General features: G+C 46.7%; 1 protein-coding gene across 1 annotated transcript in view; it reads right to left on the bottom strand.

Annotated features, from left to right (window-relative positions):
- Positions 1 to 23,051, bottom strand: part of CFAP43 (cilia and flagella associated protein 43) — a 97,207-nt gene that overhangs the window by 15,162 nt on the left and 58,994 nt on the right. The window contains exons 25-28 of the mRNA XM_077823220.1: positions 10,451 to 10,657; positions 8,841 to 8,930; positions 3,384 to 3,461; positions 967 to 1,092 (exon numbers count right to left, since the gene is read on the bottom strand). Of these exons, the coding sequence (XP_077679346.1) occupies positions 967 to 1,092; positions 3,384 to 3,461; positions 8,841 to 8,930; positions 10,451 to 10,657 (501 nt within the window). The remainder of the gene's footprint in view (positions 1 to 966; positions 1,093 to 3,383; positions 3,462 to 8,840; positions 8,931 to 10,450; positions 10,658 to 23,051) is intronic.

The raw sequence follows: 23,051 nt of genomic DNA, 5'->3' as shown, positions 1-23,051 counted from the left end.
CCTTCTCCTCCTGTTGAAGTTAATGGGAGCTGAGAATCATACCCAAACCTAGTCATTTAAATCAAAACTTCAAAGTGTGTGGCTATAGGTTTTTTATTTTATTGTTTAAAAAGAGAGATTACATAAAATAGCTTTGACCATTGACATGCAATGAAACTGATGAGCCTAAAAATGGGACTCAGGAGCCTAAATCACGTAGGCACTTGAAAATATTACCCAAAGATTAGTTTTTATTCCAGTTAGCACTACTGAGCTGAGAAAGTAGTTTCACAATTAGCTAGGTTCTATTTTGAACTATCAAATTCAGCTAAATTCTGGGGAGTCATTACATTATTGATAATATTACAGACAGAAGGAGCCAAGATTTGTTTAAACTAGGCATGATGGGTATTGGAGCGTGCAGCGCTTCATAGGATCAAGCCCTTTATTTCCACCATCACATAAAAGCTGTATTTGAGTAAAAAGTATCAGAGACAATGCTATAAGACAGTAGAAAAAGAAAGGATGTTTCAGCCAAAAGGGCCCAACAAATGACACATTTGGAATGAGGGTGTGGCAAGGCTGACTGTTCTGCTGCCCAAATTTCTCTTTGAAGAATAAAAATTGTGAAATTATGTGCATCTGATATCCATATTCCCTGCAGCTCTGTTAATGGAATGTCAAACATCTTTCTGGAAATAGTTGTACATTTGTGATGGAAAGCAATAAAGCAGTTTAATCAGACTCGGAATGTGCTAGTTATCACAGGTAAACCTCGTGTTTTCTGCTTTAAGTTGGGGCTTCTACAATGCCACAGGTAACTTTGTTAATTTTTAACACTTATTGGCATTTTTTTATTTTATTAAAATAGATCTGGGTTTTCCCCCTTTAAGAAACCAAGAGGTCATGTCAATAAATCCTGAGAAAAAAGAGAAACTGTGTGTAAGGACGTTGAACAAAATCACTCCTTTTCTCATTTTATTTTACCTTTCTGTATTTTTCCCTTTCTTCATTCAGCTCCTTAACTTTTTTCTCAAATTCTTTGAATACTTTCTTTTCCTCTTCATTCCAAAGGGTATCAGGTTTAGAAACAAAAGGAGGTGGGGGAATCTCCTGAAGATATCAAAACAGCCATGCAATTCATGAGCAACATCAATTCTCCATTAAAGAGCACTGAGAAAAAGAACGTACAGCACCAGCAATAAACCTCTCAACGTTTATTGTGAGCTTCATCTTAGTAGCAGCTGGAAGAACTACACAAGTCTTGCGCCCACAGAATGTATATCTCTGCTTTGGCCCTATTTTATGTTCCTTGACTTCCTGGAGTAACACCAGTGTTGAACCTGCAGCATTTGCATGGGATGGAGCACTAACTACACCTCCTAGCAGCACCAATGGTTATGGTGTGAGTAACATGGCCATTTTTGCTTTCATTCTCTCACAGAAAATCATCAGATACAATAAAATACAAATGAGATTTTTCAGCAAGCTCAGTACTACTAATATTGCTAAAAGATCAGTTTTTCCATTATAAATCCCTTAATTAACTCCTAAGCCAAGATGAACTTTCATTTCCTGAAAACATATCAGCTTTAGATAGAGTACTTGGGTCTCTTTTACTTTTTCATTCTAGAGCACCATTGTACTTGGACAGCAAATGTTTTCTCCCTCTATTATTGCATCGGGCTTCCTTCGCTGTAGAAGGTAGAGCGAAGCAGCCTCTCCTAAGATCCAGGCCAAAACCTGTTTCTGAAATGGCCATGAAAGAAGTAACACCAAGTCAGGTATCTATACTTGCTACTCTACAGCACTAGCACATCACCTCTGAAGCAAATGAAGCCGACACACTAAATTCCTATGGCCACTGCTTAATCTGGGTCTCCTAGAATCATCTGATTTGCAAAAAGAAAAGGAGGACTTGTGGCACCTTAGAGACTAACCAATTTATTTGAGCATGAGCTTTCGTGAGCTACAGCTCACTTCATCGGATGCATACCGTGGAAACTGCAGCAGACTTTATATACACACAGAGACCATGAAACAATACCTCCTCCCACCCCACTGTCCTGCTGGTAATAGCTTATCTAAAGTGATCATCAAGTTGGGCCATTTCCAGCACAAATCCAGGTTTTCTCACCCTCCGCGCCCCCCCCCCCCCAAACTCACTCTCCTGCTGGTAATAGCCCATCCAAAGTGACCACTCTCTTCACAATGTGTATGATAATCAAGGTGGGCCATTTCCTGCACAAATCCAGGTTCTCTCACCCCCTCACCCCCCTCCAAAAACCACACACACAAACTCACTCTCCTGCTGGTAATAGCTTATCCAAAGTGACCACTCTCCCTACAATGTGCATGATAATCAAGGTGGGCCATTTCCAGCACAGATCCAGGTTTTCTCACCCCACCCCCACACACACACAAACTCACTCTCCTGCTGGTAATAGCTCATCCAAAGTGACCACTCTCCCTACAATGTGCATGGTAATCAAGGTGGGCCATTTCCAGCACAAATCCAGGTCACTTTGGATGAGCTATTACCAGCAGGAGAGTGAGTTTGTGTGTGTGGTTTTTGGAGGGGGGTGAGGGAGTGAGAGAACCTGGATTTGTGCTGGAAATGGCCCACCTTGATTATCATACACAGTGTGAAGAGAATGGTCACTTTGGATGGGCTATTACCAGCAGGAGAGTGAGTTTGTGGGGGGAGGGCGGGGCGGAGGGTGAGAAAACCTGGATTTGTGCTGGAAATGGCCCAACTTGATGATCACTTTAGATAAGCTATTACCAGCAGGACAGTGGGGTGGGAGGAGGTATTGTTTCATGGTCTCTGTGTGTATATAATGTCTTCTGCAGTTTTCACGGTATGCATCCGATGAAGTGAGCTGTAGCTCACGAAAGCTCATGCTCAAATAAATTGGTTAGTCCCTAAGGTGCCACAAGTACTCCTTTTCTTTTTGCGAAGACAGACTAACACGGCTGTTACTCTGAAATCTGATTTGAAAGGGAACTATAGTGGATTGATCTTCCCATCCATTCTCCTGTACAGTGGAAGAATTGATTCAGTGTCCCTAAATCATCCCTGTTAGCAAGGTGTAGTCTCACCTGGAATAGCTCCAATTATAAGAGTTCCACAACCTCTTGGGTTATCTTGTTCCATTGCTTAACTCCTTTAGAAAGATTTGCACTGCTAGTGAAAGTTCGTATTTATACAAAAATATCAAAGGTTTCCTCTTTCAACACAATTCTTATGACAAAACATTTTCTCAAGAGTGGTGCTTAAGGCAAATTTTCACCATTTCTGTCCTTTTGTAATTCTTGGAATTCCAGTTAGAATTCAGAAATGGTGAATTTTATTCAGTTCTAATAACAACTGTTACTTTAATCATATGAGAGAAACAACTCACAATCTTCAAGATGTCTTCCTTTTTGATTTCTAGGACCCCATTCATCATGTCATAAAGGGCACGCTGTCTTGCGCTGTTCTGGAAAAGATAACAAATGAAAAGAAAATGCTGCAGAACAGGGTACTTGGATGGCTCAGGCCTTTCACCTCTACGGTGCCAATGAGAATCTGTGATATGTCGCCAGTGAATGAAATGCTGTTTGGTGACCTATGGGAAATACACTAGCAATCTCAGTCTGATTTTTAGTGGACAGATGCCTGCATATCAAGTAACTATCACTACAATGGGCACCCTAGTTTTTTCAGAAGGGAGGTTCTTCTTAGAGTGCTTGCTCATTTCCATTCCATGTTTGCCGTGCACAGTCGCTGGAGATTTTTTTCCTCAGTGGCATCCACCGGTGGGATCCTGGTGAAGGTGTCCCTCCTGGCGCTTGGCCCACTGGACAACGGCCTATGCAGGTTCAATAGCCTTTTTGGAATCCGAGGCGTTTTTCCTGAGCACCGGGCCTGCTTTCCAGATGCTCTTACTTGGTGGTGTCAGAGATGGGCTCCTCTGTCACAGTGACCACGACCCGACCCAGACTTCGGTACCGAGCCCAGTACCAATATTCAGGACTTGGGACTACATGATGTGGTCAGTGCAGAAAAAGAGGGGGAAGGCTCCCGCCAGTGCAGGCCTCTTCCTCCCCAAATGAAGCAGTCGGGGTTGAGTGGCTCAACGCCTCAAAGTGACTTCAGAGCTCACCAAGAGCTACTGTAAAGGGTGGCTCTGAACCTAGGGCTGGAAGTGGAGGTGCTTAAAGAATCCTCCCACAGCCTGATCAACATCTTGGCTGCAGTGGTCCTACCCCTCAATGAGACTGTTATGGGTCCAGTCAGAAACCAATGTCAGACCCCATCCTCTCTGCCCCCTGCTTCAAAAAAAGCAGAGAAAAAGTACTTTGTTGCTGTCAAAGGGTAGGAGTACCTATATTCCCATCCCCCTCCCGGACCCCTTGTGGTTGTAGCAGCCAACGAAAGAGACAGGTAACGGCTGCAGGGTGCAGCCCCCAAGGTGAAGGATTCAAAGAAGCTGGACCTGTTTGGTAGAAAGATTTTTCCTACTGGGGGGGTTACAGCTCCGCATTTCCAAGCAGCGGACCTTGCTAGAAGGTATAACTATAACGTCTGGGACTCCCTGTCAAAATTCAAGGACTCGCTGCCCCAGGAGTCCAGACAGGACTTCTGCAGTCTTGTGGAGGAAGGGCGGGCTATAGCCAGGGCCCCCCTCCAGATGGCCCTAAACACAGCTGACATGGCTATGGCATCGGCGGTAGTCATGCAAAAGAGCTCTTTGCTTTAAGCCTTGGATCTACCACCAGACATTCAGCTGTCCATTCAGGACCTCCTGTTTGAGGTAACTTCCCTCTTCTCTGAGCAGACAGACGCAAAGCTCCATGGCCTGAAGGATTCTAGCCTTTGTGTTCCAACACCTTTGAGGAAGCACTTCCAACCTCAGCAACCGGTCAGCTTCTCATCTCTGCCACCATGTCTGGACCTGTTTAAGAAATGAAGCAGGGATTATAAGCATAGGCAACTGCCCCCATCCGCTTCAGCCTTTCTACTGGGCCCTCACAGATATCCAGGAGGCTCCAAGCACAACTTCTGAAGGGGTGCCCGAGGGTGTTATGTCAGTTCACATACCAGATCCTGCTTCCCCTTTGTTTTCACACTGACTCTTCTACTTCAGTCCAGCGTGGTCCCTCATCACCTTGGACCATGGGTGCTGAGTATGGTGAAGGAAGGTTACACCCTTCAGTTTTCTTCCACCATCTTTGTCCCTCTTAAGGGACCCTCCTCACGAGCAACTTCTAGTCCAGAAGGTAAAAGCCCTCCCAGGGGACATGGAGGAGATACCTCAGAACTTGAGAGGGAAAGGGTTTTCTCACATTATTTTCTAATCCTGAAGACCAAAGGGGGTCTCTGACCCATCCTAGGCCGGCACTGCTTCCACAGTTATCTCAAGAAACTGAAGTTCTGCATGGTCTTCCTGGTGTCCATTGTTCCCTCCCTGAATCCAGGGGACTGGTATTCTGCCCTCGACTTGAAAGATGCCTATTTCCACATCTTCACTTTTTGGGGCCACAGACGGTTCCTCAGGTTCATTGTGAACCTGACCCACTACTAATTCACCATCCTCCGCTTTGGCCTGTCATCAGGCCCTCAGGTTTTCACAAAATGCATGGCAGTGGTGGTGGCTTCCTCAGAGGTAAGGGGTATGAATCTGCCCTTACTTCGATGACTGGCTGATCAAGTGCTGGTCCAAGGCCTACGTGAGAGCTACCTTCCGAGCCCTGGGGCTATTGATAAGTGAGCAGAAGTCACCTCTCATTCCCGGCCAGAGGATAGAATTTATTGGTGCAGTGCTCGATTCCACCTGGGCCAGAGCCTTCCTCCCAGAGGCTCGCTTCCAGATAATGTCATCTCTGATATAGCAGGTCAAGGCCCACCCCGTCACGACAGCTCATTTCTGCCTCAAGCTTTTAGGTCACATGGCCACATGCATATAGATTCATAGATATTAAGGTCAGAAGGGACCATTATGATCAGTACGTGGTGCAGCACGCGAGACTGCAACTCAGACCCCTTCAAGCTTGGCAGTCCTCGGTATACTCGCTGAGCCATCACCATTTGGACTTGGTGCTTACAGTTCCCACACAGGTCCTCATGTCCCTCGACTGGTGAGGGGATCCCTGGTTGGTAGGCTTGGGCATTCCCTTCATCAGTCTCCAAACCTCAGTATCCCTAATCTTGGATGCATTCGAGCTAGGTTGGGGGGCTTACCTTGAGCACCTCAGGACTCAAGGTCTGTGGTCCCTGGAGGAGCTCTCCTTGCACATAAATGTCAGAGAGCTCAGAGTGGTCCACCTAGCGTGCCAGGTGTTTTTACTCCAGATTGCAGGCAAGGTTGTGCAAGTTCTTATGGACAACATGGCAGCCATGTTTTACATCACCAGGCAGGGAGGTGCACATTCTTCCCCACTCTGGTAAGAGGTTATTCACTTGTGGGAATATGTGTGATGCACTCGATCCATCTCGAAGCTTCTCACCTTCTGGGAGCCCAGAACAATCTGGCAAATCACCTCAGCAGATTTTTCTCCTCTCACTATGAGTGGTTCCTTTGCCCTGATATAGCCAGGATCATCTTCCAGCGGTGAGGAACTCCCCTCATAGACATGTTCACAATCAAGCAAAACAGGAAGAGACAGCAATTTTGCTCTCTGTGTAGGTGCAGCCCAGGCTTGCTCACAAATGCCTTCCCTGCTCCCCTGGACAAAGAATCTGTTCTGTGCATTTCCTCCCATTCCTCGAATCTGTTCTGTGCATTTCCTCCCATTCCTCTCGTGCATAAAGTCTTACTCAAAGTCTAGTGGGACAAAGCAAAGGTTATTCTCATAGCCTCAGCGTGGCCACACCAGCCCTGGTTCAGCACGTTATTGGACCTGTCAGTAGTGACCCCATTGCCACGCCCTCCCCTTCCAGACCTGATCTCACAAGATCACGGCTGATTGCTCCACCCAAACCTCAAGGCCCTCCACCTGACCACATGGAAGTTCCATGGTTGAGCTGGCTGTTCGGAGCAAGTCCACCAGGTATTGCTAGGTAGTAGGAAACCATCTACTGGAGCGACTTACCTTGCCAGGTGGACGTGTTTTTCCGTGTGGTCGTCCCAACGAGGCCTCTCACCCACTAGGTCTGTGCTGGAGTATCTGCTTCATCTGAAACAACAGGGCCTAGCCACTTCGTCGATTAAGGTACACCTAGCAGCCTTTTCCACCTTCCACCCTGCGGTGGATGGTAGGTCTGTCTTTTTGCATGAAATGTCGATTCGCTTCCTCAAGGGTTAGAGAGACTTTACTCTCAAATTTGTGAACTCATTCCCCCGTGGGACCTAAACCTGGTCCTATCAAGGCTCACGGGTCCTCCCTTTGAGCTGCTGCTATTGTGCCCTTTGTCATATCAATCATGAAAGGCCGGCTTCCTGGTATCGATTACCTCGGCCAGGAGGCTCTCAGAGATCAGGGCCCTTACATCACAACCCTGTATATGGTGTTCTTTAAGGACAAGGTACAACTTTGCCCCCACTCCGCATTCCTCCCGAAGGTAGTTTTGCAGTTTCATCGTAATTAGGCTATTTTTCTGCCAGTTTTCTTCCCAAAACTGCATAAGAATGTGGAGGAGCAGCATCTTCACATCTGGTCTTCTACATAGAAAGGACCATGCCATTCCGTAAATCCACACAGCTCTTTGTGGCAGTAGCAGACAGGATGAGAGGCCTACTAGTTTCAGCCCAGAGAATTTAATCCTGGATCACTTCCTGCATTTGCACATGCTATTAGTAGGTGGGTTTCATCACCTGCCATCTTGACTGCTCATTTGACGAGAGCTCAGGCTTCATCAGCAGGGTTTCTGGCCCAGGTCCTGATCCAGGACATTTGCAGGGCAGCGACGTGGTCATCGGTACATACTTTCTCCTCCCACTATGCCATCACCCAGCAGGCTAGAGATGATGCCAGATTTGGCAGAGCAGTGTTGCAAACCACATGTCCATGAACTCTGAACCCACCTCCTTGGGTACCACTTGGGAGTCACCTAACGTGGAAAGGACATGAGCAAGCGCTCGAAGAAGAAAAAACAACTACTGACCTTTCCATAACTTGTTCTTCGAGATGTGTTGCTCATGACCCACCCTCCTTCCCCTCCGTCGGAGTTAGCTGGTAAGAAGGAACTGAGAAGTTGCAGACTGGCTGGGCCCCTTATACCGGCACATGAGTGCACACCACTAGAGGGCACTAGAGCCAGCCTGACAGATACCACTCTGGCAACTATGCATGCAGTGTGCACACACCAAAGGTGGAATGGACATGAGCAATACATCTCGAAGAACAACAGTTACGGAAAGGTTAGTAACTGTTATGTCAATGGATGCACAGACATGACCTACTTACTTACTCTGATTAAGGTATTGGCAGGTTAGCGTGGGGGAAGGTTCCATTATCACTGCCTATGGTGTACCTATTCTGTGGCCAGATCTTTCTTCCAGGCTGTTGCAGATACATACTTTTTAAAGCCAGAAGGGACTATTGTGATTATCTAGTCTGACTCCTGCAAAACTCAGGCCAAAAAGCCTCACTGCCAAATTTCTGCATCAAGTCCATAACTTTTGATTCAGCTAGAGCATATCTTTTAGAAAACTATCCAGTCTTAAAATCTGTCAAGCTGAGACCTTTCACCAACACTAAATATTTTTTAAAATAGCACCCCTAACTTAAACCCTTCCTTCCTCCATAAGATCGCTATTTAGTTCGGATTGTAAAGGATGGTGAGGGAAATGGACTGTAATATATTTAATTATAATTGCAATAAGTCCCCAATGCTAAGTGAGTTAGCAAGGAAAATACTGCTTCAACAAAAGTACCAGAGCAGCAAGACGTCTTTCCATTTCAATCTTAGCCATCATCTCCGCTTTCGCTCTCTGCTCTGGGGTAAGGTATTTTTCAACTTTAATCTGTGAAGACAAAGAGACTCAGCTCAGGTTTTCCTCTAGGTAGGTTCTTTCACAGAATTTTTAGAAAAACATCATAATATGGGCTAGCATGCTTATTTCTTTGTATCGCTGCTCTCTGTATCTAAGTAATACTCCTCAAAATGTTCACTCTCTTGTGAATATTCAGTACAGATTTCTCTGCACATAGCCATTCTCTAAACTAATAAAACATAAGCTCTTCCCATTTTTTCTCCTGTAGATTGTGTTTTGTGTGTTATGCATCTGGGTTTTGTGGTACTGGAATAGAGGGGATTGGAACATCTCCCTCAACTAATCAATCTATCTAAAACCACACTATTAACATTACTCCCTTCCTTGTATCCCTTCACTGACTCCTTTATCTCCTGTAGATTCAAGCTCCCTGTCTCCTCACCTTCAAGGTTTTGTATTACTCTGCCTCCAGTTATAGAGCAACGCTTAAGTTAAACATTAAAAGGCTCAAGTTCTGTTCTAGATCTAGAACCCACGGACTCCTAGTACATTCTACATTTGGCAAAAATACCACCATTAGTGTGTACGTCACACAAAACAAGGTGATGGCATGTGTGTTTCCAGGACTGACATGATGTAGAGGAATGCATGAATCTGAAATGAAAGAGGATCCTGCAACCAAATCTCATTTTGGGAGAGAAGACAGAGAGAAAAAGTATAGATCAGATGAATAGCGTAGCGTGTGCCAAGAATTCTGTGATGATTCATAACTTGCTAATTAAATTTAGAGGTACTATGCTATCTATGCTTTGACACCAAAATGATAGACACTAACACCTGCAAAAACTGCCTATTTGGGATAAATTCAGACACTGTACAGAAGGCAGATGATTGCCTATGAAGAGATCACATTGAAAAAACAAATGTGTGAAACAACATAAGAGACGCTCACTCTAAGTCCCATCACAGTCCATCCATAGTTACCATCTGATGGCTGTTCAATGATGTATATGAAACAAAGTTGTGATCTCAGTCCAGTTTCTAGTGGCTAGGTATCCACTTCAAAATTAACACCCTTACTGATCACTACTGCATGGGGGGGCGGGGGGGACGACTCAGAGATGAACAGAGAAACTAAACCATGCTCTGACTGCCACAGAAGTGTTCCCTCCAGGTCATGGTTGAGGCACAATGTCTGGGCAGGGTAACTGTATGAGTCTACTGTCCATGCCATGCTGGACATGGTCTATGGATAAACAGAAGGCTTTGTTTTCCAGAGATGTTAGTCAAGCATCTTTACAAGCACCAAATTTAACTTCAAAGATTTTTGCAAATTTCTTTCCACTCTACAGACAGAATTATTCAGAATCTTCCCCCAAAACCTGGAAAATCCAAGGTAATGCAGAGTACAAAAAAGGGTGAATGTGTACATGGACACATCAGTTTTATGGCTACTTTCTGTATACTGACATAATGGCTTGAAATGATGGAGAACCAGAAAACTAAGTCTGCACAAGCGTATAAAAGGGAATGATTTATTTTTCAAATACCTCTGAATCCTGGACAGTGAGAGCTCGCTCTGGTATCTCATCATCTGTCAGAGCTGGCTCCCAGACCTCCTCCTGGAGTTCGAGCTGTTCCACGATTTCTTGGATCCTCAGGTTCCTTTCCTTTACACGGGCAATCTCCTGCTCCTTCTGTCGAGCGACGGTGTCAAACTCCTTATTAAAGGCAGTTTTCACTTTGTAAATGATGTCCTGAAATACCACACAAGGAAATGGAAACACTGCAAGGGTCACATCCGTCTTGACTGGACACCACTCACCAACAAGTCAGAAGACAGAAAACCAAGTGTGTCTGTGTGTGCCTGTGTGTGTAAACTACCACACCTCCTTCATAATAACCCTAAATGCAAAATTCTAGTTGTATTAAGCATGCAAATGCTAACTGAGATGGGGAAAATGGCAGGCAGAGCTAAAACTTATTTCTTCTGATTTCTTAGAACTAATCCATGCCTTTTCTGATCCTCAATACCATCTGGCAAAGCTGCTGTTGTAAATAACACACTGTCAAAAACAGATTAAGAAAATTAGGCAAACATTGGTTTCTAACCTGTGATGAGAGACTATTATAAGACATACACACAAAGCAGCAGAGTTTAGGATGTGTGGGTAATCTTAATTTTATTTCCTGCTTTTGAGTGCTGTAGTCTGCAAACTTAAAATTGCTTCTGAATGGAACAGCATTATATACAGGAGCTCCTCATTTAAAGTCGTCCCGGTTAACGTTGTTTCGTTGTTACGTTGCTGATCAATTAGGGAACATGCTCATTTAAAGTTGTGCAGTGCTCCCTTCTAAAGTCCTTTAGCAGCCACCTGCTTTGTCCACTGCTTGCCGGAAGAGCAGCCCGTTGCAGCTAGCTGGTGCGTGGTTGGAACCAGGGTGGGCCGGCAGCCCCACTATCAGCTCCCCGCTCCCCTAAATTCCTTGTGCAGCAGCTGCTCAGCAGGCAATCAGTTGCTAGCTGTTCAGCTATCCCTCCCCCCACTGCCATGTGCTGCTCCTGCCCTCTGCCTTGGAGCTGCTCCCCAAGACTCCTGCTTGCTGTGGGGGGGGGGAAGGGGAAGAAGAAGGGGGCTAATGGCAGAGTATCCCCCTCCCCCCTGCTCCTGCACCCCACTTACCCCATCTTCCATAGAGCATGGGGGACACATGGACAGAGATCTAATTAACAAGGCAGTGTACTTCTGACCCCACGCTTCATACTTAAAGGGAAAATGCACATTTCTATTTCTCAAACACACACAGGGTGGGTGTCTCTGTCTGCCCTCCCTCCTTTCCTTCTGCCTTGTAGAGTGTGAGTGTTAAAATTTCCCTGGAACCTAACCCCCTCATTTACATTAAGTCTTATGGAGGAATTGGATTCGCTTAACATCGTTTTGCTTAAAGTCGCATTTTTCAGGAACAGAACTACAACATTAAGTGAGGAGTTCCTGTAGTACATATTTATGCACATAAAGTACCAATGAAATTAGGAAGTGTTTCAAGTGTATGAAACAAAGCAGAGGCCAAATAATGATTTTTAAAAGCCTGTATTCTAAGTGGAACTGGATTATTAAGAAGAAAAATATGCATCTTTCCTATTATGCCTATTATACTAGAATGAAACAATCAGTGGTTGAATTAGGCTATTCAAAATGCATGTTTCAAGATACCTAGCCACATACAATTTGTGTGTAACGATAAATATTTTTGTTCATGATCGTCTAACCATTTCTGGTATAATCAGTAATAAACCTGTGTGGCAGATAAGATACAAAGAGAAGGTTACTCACCCTGTGCAATGCCGATTAAAGTAACTGGGAAAATTCTCTGATCAGTGTATCTGCTGTAGTATTTTGACGACCTGGAAAGTATGAGGCTGAGATTCTGACATTGTGCCGGATACACAATAGTTTCATACCTTCGGTGCATAGGGAGTGCGAATGCGCCTCTCCCTGTCGGTTTATATAAAACATGCAGGCAATGTTGTCTGTCATTATCTGTATTGTGACAAAGTCAAGCTGGACAGCTGCAAAAGGGTCCTGGAAGGCTGATATGTTAGCCCTAGAATGTTAAAGGCCCTTTTTCCTACAAGCTGAGAAGGGGTTACCTCAGATCAATTAGGGACACCTGAATCCAATTAAGGGCTGCCTGAGGCCTTTAAAAACCGCTCCTCTGGGCAGAAAAAAGTGGGGAGAGAGAGAGAGACAAGCTATTGCCAGGCTAGTGTCAGCAGGGAAATAAGCTTCTCCAAGGTGACAGTTTGTGCTCCTTCCCATAGGGGAACAGCCAAACCTGAGTGCCTGCTATGGGAAGGACTGACAGCCCAGGGCAAGCAGCAGAACAACACCCTGCCCCAGCAAGGGGTCAGAGAAAGGTATCCCCCTTTGTTTTTGTGTTTATAGGACTGTTTCCTTTTTGTTTCGTGAAGGATCGCCCCGTAGGCCAACCCTGGGACCTACCTTGAAAACACAGCCAAAGGAGCACAGAAGAGGGAAGGCAAACACTGCCCAGCGTGGGACTGATTTACCCGAGACCCATCATCGCCAGAGGGGGAAGTGCCTTGGAGGTGCCTTGCCACAGTATATTCTCGTTCCTGATCAATGGCAAGAAATGCAAGCCTGCGTTGCGAACTGCATGCAATTCTAAGAGGTTTATGTGTTAGAGTCTCGGAGGAAGACCACCTGCCCTGAATTGTGTGGTGTTGTAGATGGGCTCCCCAGCCTATCAAGGAGGCATTGGTTGTGATTATTATTGAAGGAGGAGTCTGGATAAAAGGGACTCCTGCGCACAAGTTGGTTTGCGTCCAGCCGTGTAGAGTCTGACTTTAATCGGCATTGCCAGGCGTCTGTTTAGGCTGTGTTTATGTGGTACGTAGATGGTTCTTTGCCAGCCCTGAAGACAGCGCATGTGAAGATGCACATGTTGTACCACGAATGTGGTTGCCACCATATGTCCTCATAGTTGGAGGCAGGTTCGGGCCAATATGTATGGACACTTCAGTGACGAAGAAATGAGGTTGGTTGGAGTGATGAACCTGTTCGTTGGTAATAATGCTCTGGCTTCCAGAGAGTCTACCTGGGCTTCAATGAAGTCTAACATCTGTATGGGGTTTAGAGTTGATTTTTGTATGCTTATCTGTAAACCCAGTCTCAGGAAGAGGTTGAGTGTCCTGTGAGTAATGTTAAGGGCGTCCAAGTGGGAGCTTTTAATAGATAATAGTCCAGATGGGAGAGTATTGTTACCTCTTGTTTGCGGAGATGTGCCACCGTGAGAATTTTGAAGAACACTCTCAGTGCTGTCAAGAGACTAGGCCCTGGTCTACACTACGAGTTTAGGTCGAATTTAGCAGCATTAGGTCGATTTAACCCTCCACCCGTCCACACGACCAAGCCTGTTTTGTCGACTTAAAGGGCTCTTAAAATTGATTTCTGTACTCCTCCCCGGTGGGGGGAGTAGCTCTAAAATCAACCTCGCGGGTTCGAATTTGGGGTAGTGTGGACGCAATTCAACAGTGTTGGCCTCCGTGAGCTATCCCAGAGTGCTCCATTGTGACCGCTCTGGAGAGCACTCTCAACTCAGATACACTGGCCAGGTAGACAGGAAAAGCCCCGGGAACTTTTGAATTTTATTTCCTGTTTGGCCAGTGTGGCAAGCTGATCAGCAAAGGTGACCATGCAGAGCTCATCAGCACAGCTGACCATGGAGTCCCTGAATCACAAAAGAGCTCCAGCATGGACTGAACAGGAGGTACTGGATCTGATTGCTGTATGGGGAGAAGAATCTGTGCAGGCAGAACTCCGTTCCAAAAGATGAAATGCCAATATATTTGCCAAAATCTCCAAGGGCATGATGGACAGAGGCTACAACAGGGACACACAGCAGTGCTGCGTGAAAGTTAAGGAGCTGAGGCAAGCCTACCAAAAAACAAAGGATGCAAACGGTCGCTCTGGATCAGAGCCCCATACATGCCGCTTCTATGATGAGCTCCATGCAATTCTAGGGGGAGCCCCTACCACTTCCCCACCACTGTCTGTGGACACCTGCAAGGGGGGAATCTCATGCAACAGGGATGAGGATTTTGTAGATGATGAGAAGGAGGAGGCTGAGGATAGCACACACCAGGCAAGCAGAGAATCCCTTCTTCCTGGCAGCCAGGAACTGTTCATCACCCTGGAGCCAATACCCTCCCAACCCTCCCAAGGTGGACTCCCAGACCATGAAGCCGGAGAAGGCACCTCTGGTGAGTGTATCTTTCTAAATATAATACAGGGTTTAAAAACAAGCGTGTTTAATGATTAGTTTGCCCTGAAGACTTGGGATGCATTTGCAGCCAGTATAGCTACTGGAAAAGTCTGTTAACATGTCTGGGAATGGAGCGGAAATCCTCCAGGGACATCTCCATGAAGCTCTTCTAGAGGTACTCTCTGTGTTAGCCTCAGGAGAGTGATATCATTCATGGTCACTGGTTGAAATACAGGAAATTTGTTTAAGGGGACATTCAGAGGTGCCCGTTCCTGCTGGGCTGTTTGCATTTGGCTGAAAAGAAATCATCCTTGCTGTTAGCCACGCGGTGGGGGGAGGCCCATTCATGCTGAGCTATTCGCGTTGGGCTGACAGGGATCTTCCCTGATACTAGCCATGCGGGGTGGTGGTGGTGTGTGAAGCGATCACCCCAGAGAATTGGAGGGTGGGGGTTGGGTTGTGCTGCACATTTACCCTAAAACCACAGCCCCTCCTTTTAAATGGCCAACCCAACAGGTTTTGCTTGGTATGGGAAAGGAGGGCACTGCTGTTTGAAACCGTTCCCACATGTTAAGAAGGGTGAAAAAGTCAAAACCCTTTGCCTTACCATGGCTGCCTGCAAGCCGAATTCTGTTGCCCAGCCGAGCATGTGTGATGTCTCACACCAAACCGGCAAGCACTCAATACAAGAGGCAAAATGTGACCTTGTACCAAAAGCACATGTGCTATGTAATATGAATTGCTTGATTCAGTGTGAAATAGTCTTTCCTTTGTTCTCTAAAATGTATCTTTTTAAATACTACTCTCCCTTTTTTTCCTCCCGCAGCTGAAAATGTTTCTATGCTCCCCCTATCATCTCCGTCCCAGAGGCTAGCGCAGATTAGAAGGTGAAAAAAATGCACTTGCGATGAAAAATTCTCAGAGCTCATGTGGTCCTCCTGCACTGACAGAGCTCAGCAGAATGCGTGGAGGCAAACAATGGCAGAGTCCAGGAAAGCATTAAATGAACGCAATGAGAGGAGGCAGAAACGTGATGAAAGGAGGCAGGATGCAATGCTGAGTCTAATGGGGGAGCAAACTGACATGCTTAGGCGTCTGGTGGAGCTGCAGGAAAGGCAGCAGGAGCACAGACTGCCACTGCAGACCCTGTATAACTGCCTGCCCTCTTCCCCAAGTTCCATATCCTCCTCACCCAGACGCCCAAGAATGCTGGGGGGGAGGCTACAGGCACCCAGCCACTCTACCCCAGAGGATTGCCCAAACAACAGAAAGCTGGCATTCAATAAGTTTTGAACTGTAGTGTGGCCTTGTCCTTCCCGCCTCCCCTCATCCACCACCCCACCTGGTGCTTTCCTCCTCACCCACCCCTCCTGGGCTACCTTGCAAGTTTTTCCCCTATTTGTGTGATGAATTAATAAAGAATGCATGATTTTGAAACAATAATGACTTTATTGCCTCTGAAAGAGGTGATTGAAGGAGGGAGATTGGTTGGCTTACAGGGAAGTAAAGTCACCCAAGGGGGCGGGTTTTCATCACAGAGAAACAAACAGAACTGTCACACCGTAGCCTGGCCAGTCATGGAACTGGTTTCCAAAGCTTCTCTGAGGCGCAGGGGACCCAGCTCTTCTAATCACCTTGGTGTCTGGCTGCAAGTAATCGGCTGCCAGGCGATTTGCCTCAACCTTCCACCCCGCCATAAACGTCTCCCCCTTACTCTCACAGATATTGTGGAGCACACAGCAAGCAGCAATAACAATGGGAATATTGGTTTCGCTGAGGTCGAACCTAGTCAGTAAACTGCGCCAGCGAGCTTTTAACGTCCAAATGCACATTCTAACACCATTCTGCATTTGCTCAGCCTATAGTTGAACTGCTCCTTACTACTGTCCAACGTGCCTGTGTATGGCTTCATGAGCCATGGCATTAAGGGGTAGGCTGGGTCCCCAAGGATAACTATAAGCATTTCAACATCCCCAACGGTTATTTTCTGGTCTGGGAATAAAGGCCCTTGCTACAGCTGTTCATACATACCGGGAGTTTCTGAAGATGCAAGCATCATGCACCTTTCCCGGCCATCCCACATTGATGTCGGTGAAATGTCCTTTGTGATCCACCAGTGCTTGCAGCACCATTGAAAAGTACCCCTTGCGGTTTATGTACTGGCTGCCAAGGTGGTCCAGCCCCAAGATAGGGATATGCGTTCCATTTATCGCCCCACCACAGTTTGGAAATGTGCAGGTCATAGTGGGTGGCTTTGCTGCAGTGGGGTTCCCTGAGTCACTACCCTTGATAGCAGCAGCTCAGTGATTGTGTTGGCTACTTGGATCACAGCCCCCACAGTAGATTTACCCACTCCAAATTGACTCCCGACTGACCGGTAGCTGTCTGGCGTTGCAAGCTTCCAGAGGGCTATCGCCACTCACTTCTCAACTGTGAGGGCTGCTCTCATCTTGGTATTCTTGTGCTTCAGGGCAGGGGAAAGCAAGTCACAAAGTTCTATGAAAGTGCCCTTACACATGCGAAAGTTTCACAGCCACTGGGAATCATCCCAGACCCGCAACACTATGCAGTCCCACCAGTCTGTGCTTGGTTTCAGAGTAGCAGCCATGTCTCTAAGGTGCCACAAGTACTCCTTTTCTTTTTGCAGTCTATGCTTGTTTCCCGGGCCCAGAATCAGCATTCCACAGCATGAACCTGCCCCATTACCACCATGATGTCCAAATTGCCAGGGCCCATGCTTTGAGAGAAGTCTGTGTCCATGTCCTCATCACTATTGTGTTCGCGCTGTTGTCGCCTCCTCGCCTGCTTTTGCAGGTTCTGCACATACTGCAGGATAATGCGCGAGGTGTTTTCAATGCTCACAACAGCAGCAGTGAGCTGAGGGGGCTCCATGCTTGCCGTGGTATGGCGTCTGCAGGAGAGCAGAGTTGCAGTAGAAGTGGTGGATGACGACGGATGCCACAACAATAGATATTTATACAGAACGACAAGAGGATCTGCGAGGTGGATTCATGGCACCAGGAGAGCATAGTTGCAGCGAAAGCAGTGGATGATGATGACAGTTAGCAGTCCTACTGCACTGTCTGCTGTCAGCAGTATGGTGTCTGCACGGAAAAAAGGCACAAAATGATTGTCTGTCATTGCTTTCATGGAGGGAGGAGCAACTGACAACATGTGACAATGTTTTTGCCCCATCAGGCATTGGGAGCTCAACCCAGAATTCCAATGGGCAGCGGAGACTGCGGGAACTGTGGGATAGCTACCCACAGTGCAACGCTCCAAAAGTCGACGCTAGTCACGGTAGCGAGGACGCACTCCACCGACTTAATGCGCTTAGTGTGGACATACGCAATCAACTGTATAAAATGGATTTCTAAAAATCAACTTCTATAAGATTGACCTAATTCCGTAGCGTAGACATACCCTGAGAGGCAGAACTTTGTATTGGTATTGTTCTGTTCCCAGAGTAAACCTGAGAAACCTCTTGTGAGTGGGGTATATGGTAACATGGAAATAGGGGTCTTGGAGGTTGAGGGCTGAAAACCAGTCTCCCTGTTCCAGTGCTGGTATTATTGTTGCTAGTGTGACCATCTGGAACCGTTGGAGCTTTACAAATCTGTTGAGTTTTCTGAGGTCTATAGTAGTCCTCCATCCTCTGTTCTTCTTCTGGGTTAAGAAGTACTGGGAATAAAAGCCCTTCCCTCAGTGTTGAGATGGTACTGGTTCTATGGTGTCCAGATGTAATAGGTGGTTTACTTCCTGCCGTAGAAGTTGTTTGTGAGAGGGGTCCCTAAAGAGGGACTGGGGAGGGATGGAGATGAACTGTATCACATAGCCTTATGGATTATTTCTAGGACCCATTTGTCTGTGGTGATGGAAGTCCATGCCAAAGAGAAAGGGGTCAAATGGTGGCCAAAATGGGGGATGGACAATGACGTCAGCACTGGCGGGTGGAGGAGGTTGCTCGGACTCTCAACCAAACTCTCAAAATTGTTGTAAAGCAGAGGATGGTTGAGAAGCAGATGATTGAGGTGGATGTGGTCGACACCTCAAAGATCTCTGCCTCTGTTGCTGTGTCTTGTAGTGTATCTGTTGTTGAGTGTATGGGGCATATCATGCATAGGCACTGACTCTGTGGGTGCTCCGGGGCTGGAGCACCCATGGGGAAAAATTGGTGGGTGCTCTGCACCACTGGCAGCTCCCACCCCGTCCCAGTTCAACTCTGCTCTGCCTTCCCCTGAGCGCGCCGCTGCTCCGCTTCTCCCACTAGCTCCCAGCGCTTGCCATGCGAAACAGCTGTTTCGCGGCGGCAAGCGCTGGGAGGGAGGTGGGAGAAGGGGGAACGCAGTGCACTCCGGGAAGAGGTGGGGCTGGGGCGGGGATTTGGGGAAGGGGTCCAATAGGGGCAGGGAGGGGGCGGAGTTGGGGAGGGGACTTTGGGGAAGGGGTTGGGATGGGGGCAGGGCAGAGGCAGAGCCAGGAGCAAGCACCCACCGGCACCTGCAAAAGTTGGCACCTATGATATCACGTGCTCTGGTAGGGATAATATCTACCCTGTTTTCTGTTCATTGCAGGTGTGTATATCCCCAATATGCAGAGAGATGCCCGAGAGTCCTTCAGGGTGTGGAGGGCTTCATCTCTCTTCGAGGCAAACAGTTTCTGGCCATCAAAGGGGCGGTCCTCCACTGTGGACTGTACTTCTTGGGCAAACAGGACAGGTGAAGCCACGATGCTCGGCACATAACAATGACTCTGGTCGCAGATTGTGCCACTGCATCTGCCACATCTAGGGATGCCTACAGGACGGTTCTGGCCAGAAGCTGACCCTTAGTTAAAAAGGATTTGATTTGGTCCCTTTTCTCTTCTGGGATCTCATTAATAAATTCTGCAAGTTTGGAGTAGTTTACATGGTTGTCCTTTACCATTAATGCTGAGTAACTGGCAATTCGAAATTGCAGGGTTGCTGATGAGTAGGCCTTGTGGCCAAAAAGGTCTAGTTGTTTCCACTCCTTGTCATATGGGGTGAATCTATAATGTTATTGCTGCTTGAGTGGTTGACAACTGGAGAGTTTGGTGCTGGGTGGGAAAATAAAATGTCCATCCCTTTTGAGGGGACAAAATACTTTTTATCAGCTCTCTTGCAGGTAGGCAGCATTGTTGCCGGGGCGTGTCATATGGTTTTGGCTAGTTCCATGAGCGCATCGTTTATTGGAAGTGCTATTTTTGAAGCCAACAAGGTTTGCAGAATGTCTAGCAACTTATGTTGGGACTCTGGGACCTCCTCTAGAGGGATCTCTAGGCCATCTGCAACTCTCCTGAAGGGTTCTTGAAAGTGTTTGAAATCGTCCGCACTTGTGGGTGGTGGAGCATTATGGCCTCGACTGGGGAAGAGGAGGAAATACCGGCAGGTGGTGTCCTGTCCTGTCCTGTTCCAGGGCTTCCTCTTGTTCCTCAAAGCTTTCCCTCAATGGGCTCTAATGATGCACCCACAGAGGATGGTGGAGGAGAACTAATCCTTTCCCTGTAGGGGCTTGGGATATTGCCTCCTGTATGCAGCCCAGGGGTCCCAATAAGGCCAGGGTGTTGGGAACGGCCCAGGTGGAGGGATCCACAGGTGTCCATACCAGGTCTGGATGTCAGGTCTGGGATGAGGTCTCGGCCATACAGGTGACCCTATTGCGGTAGGTTGGACAGGAGAGGAGTGGTGCGATGAGAAAACACCCTGCTGCTCATTATCCTCCTCCTCGCAGGAAAATGGAGGGGCCAGTGGTGAAGCAGCTTGGCCTGGGACCGTGCATACCGGGGATATGTCAATGCCAAAGAGGCAGGGATTCAGGTGCTGATGATATAAGGAAGTCCTTGTGTTGCAGAAAATGGCATGCTGCTGATAGTTTTGGCACTGAAGTGTTCAGTTCCGACAGTGCTGTTGCAGCTGCAGACGCTGGACACCTGTGTGCTCTGCGTTGTCGGAACAGGTGGTGGTGCCCGGGGGAGAGTCTCGGTGCTGCGTCTTTTGGCAGTTCCATTGATACCACAACGGAGGAGATGAGCTTTCGTTTGCCTCTTGACTCAGAGTCTGCAGGCTTGGATTTGTCAGATGTCACAGCACGGGCAGTACCAGAGGATTCTGGTGCTTCATAAGTACTCAGCTGTGGTGCGGTCAGTACTGAGGATAAAGAATGAGCCAGAGACTGCTTCTTTTTCAGTGGCACTTTCCAAGGAGAAGTTGCTGCTCTTTTCCTTGTTACTCTTTTTGAGGAATGAGCCTTCCTCTGAGAGGAGGGTGAAGTCTCTGGAGAATTCTATCCAGAGAGCGTCTGCTGGCTGGGATCAGATGCCGGGCGCAGAATCTTTGCCATAAGGATAAGTTTTAGATGCAGGTCTCTGTCCTTCCTGGTGAGCCTTTACATTGCTGTAGTGAGAACACTTTTGTGGGATGTGTGTCTCACCTAAGCATCGCACACATAGAAAGTGACCGTCCAATACTGGGATTGGTTCCTGGCAAGAAAAGCAGCACTTGAAGCCCAGTGAATCAAAAATGGTTTGAACTATGACAGTTCAGCCCTCCGTGTGAGCACAAACTATGGTAAGGGTAAGAAATACATGAAATTTTTTTCGAGAAATATAATGGAGGAAGAAAAAGGGTAAGTATAGAATCATAGAAGACCAGGGTTGAAAGAGACCTCAGGAGACCATCCAGCTTCAAGCAGGATCAACACCAACGAAATCATCGCAGCCAGGGCTTTATCAAACCGGGCCTTAAAAACCTCTAAGGATAGAGATTCCACTACCGCCCTAGGTAACTCATTCCAGTGCTTCACCACCCTCCTAGTGAAACAGTGTTTCCTAATATCCAACCTAGACCTCCCCCACTGCAACTTGAGATTATTGCTCCTTGTTCTGTCATCTGCCACCACTGAGAACAGCCGAGCTCCATCCTCTTTGGAACCCCCTTCAGGTAATTGAAGGCTGCTATCAAATCCCCCCCTCACTCTTCTCTTCTGCAGATTAAACAAGTCCAGTTCTCTCAGCCTCTCCTTGTAAGACATGTGCCCCAGCCTCCTGATCATTTTCATTGCCCTCCGCTGGACTCTCTCCAATTTGTCCACATCCTTTCTGTAGTGGGGGGCCCAAAACTGGACGCAATACTCCAGATGTGGCCTCACCAGTGCCGAATAGAGGGGAATAATCACTTCCCTTGATCTGCTGGCAATGCTAACTAGTAAACAAACAATTGCTCTAACTATTCTACACAGTAAATAAAGATATCAGCTATCACACTGCTGGGAGATTCATCTCAGTCCGATGATAGTTGAGAAAGAACTGAGGGGGGTCGGGTCATGGCTCTTCCCTGACCCCTCTCTAATTTATCAACATCCTTCTTGAATTAAGGGCACCAGAATTGGACACAGTATTCCAGCAGCAGTTGCACCAGTGCCACAAACAGATAAAATAGCCTTTCTACTTCTACTTGAGATTCCTGTTTATGCATTGCAGGATCCCATGTGCTTTTTTGGCCACTGCATCACATTGGGAGCTCATGTTCAGCTGATTATCCACCACAACTTTCAAATCTTTTTCAGAGTCACTATTTCCCATGATGGAGTCCTCCATCCTACAAGTATGGCCTGCATTCTTCGTTCTTATATATGTATATACATTTACATTTAGCTATATTAAAATGCATGTTTGCTTGCACCCAGTTTACAAAGAGATCCAGATCAATCTGAATCAATGACCCATAACTCTTTATTATTTACCACTCCCCCAAGATTTGTGTCATCTGCAACTTTATCACTGATTTTATGTTTTCTTCCAGGTCATTGATAAAAATGTTATATAGGATAGGGCCAAGAACTGACCCCTGTGGGGCTCCACCGGAAAAACATCTGATAATTTCCCCTTTACAATTACATTTTGAGACCTATCAGCTAAAGTTTTCTAAACAAAATGTCACGTGCTACCAAGTCAAAAGCCTTATAGAAATCTAAGTATATTACATGCACACAATTGCCTTTATCAACCAAACTTGTAATTTCATTTAAAATAAAAAAGCAAGTTTGACAGGATCTGTCATCTATAAACCCATGTTGATTTGGGTTAATTACATTACCCTCCTTTAATTTTTTATTAATCGAGTCCCATATTAGCCACTCCATTATCTTGCCCAGGATTGATGTCAGGCTGACAGGACTATAATTTCCCAGGTCATCCTGTTTATCCTTTTTAAAAACTTCACACACTAGCTTCCTTCCAGTCTTCTTGAACTTCCCTGGTGCTCCAAGACTGGCTGAAAAGAATCATTAATGGCCCAGCATGCTCCTCAGCCAGCTTTTTTAAAACTCGTGGATGCAAATTATCTGG

The sequence above is a fragment of the Eretmochelys imbricata genome, chromosome 7 (genome assembly GCF_965152235.1).
Source record: "Eretmochelys imbricata isolate rEreImb1 chromosome 7, rEreImb1.hap1, whole genome shotgun sequence".
In the NCBI taxonomy this organism is placed as follows: domain Eukaryota; kingdom Metazoa; phylum Chordata; order Testudines; family Cheloniidae; genus Eretmochelys; species Eretmochelys imbricata.
This window is presented reverse-complemented; position numbering and strand designations above follow the sequence as displayed.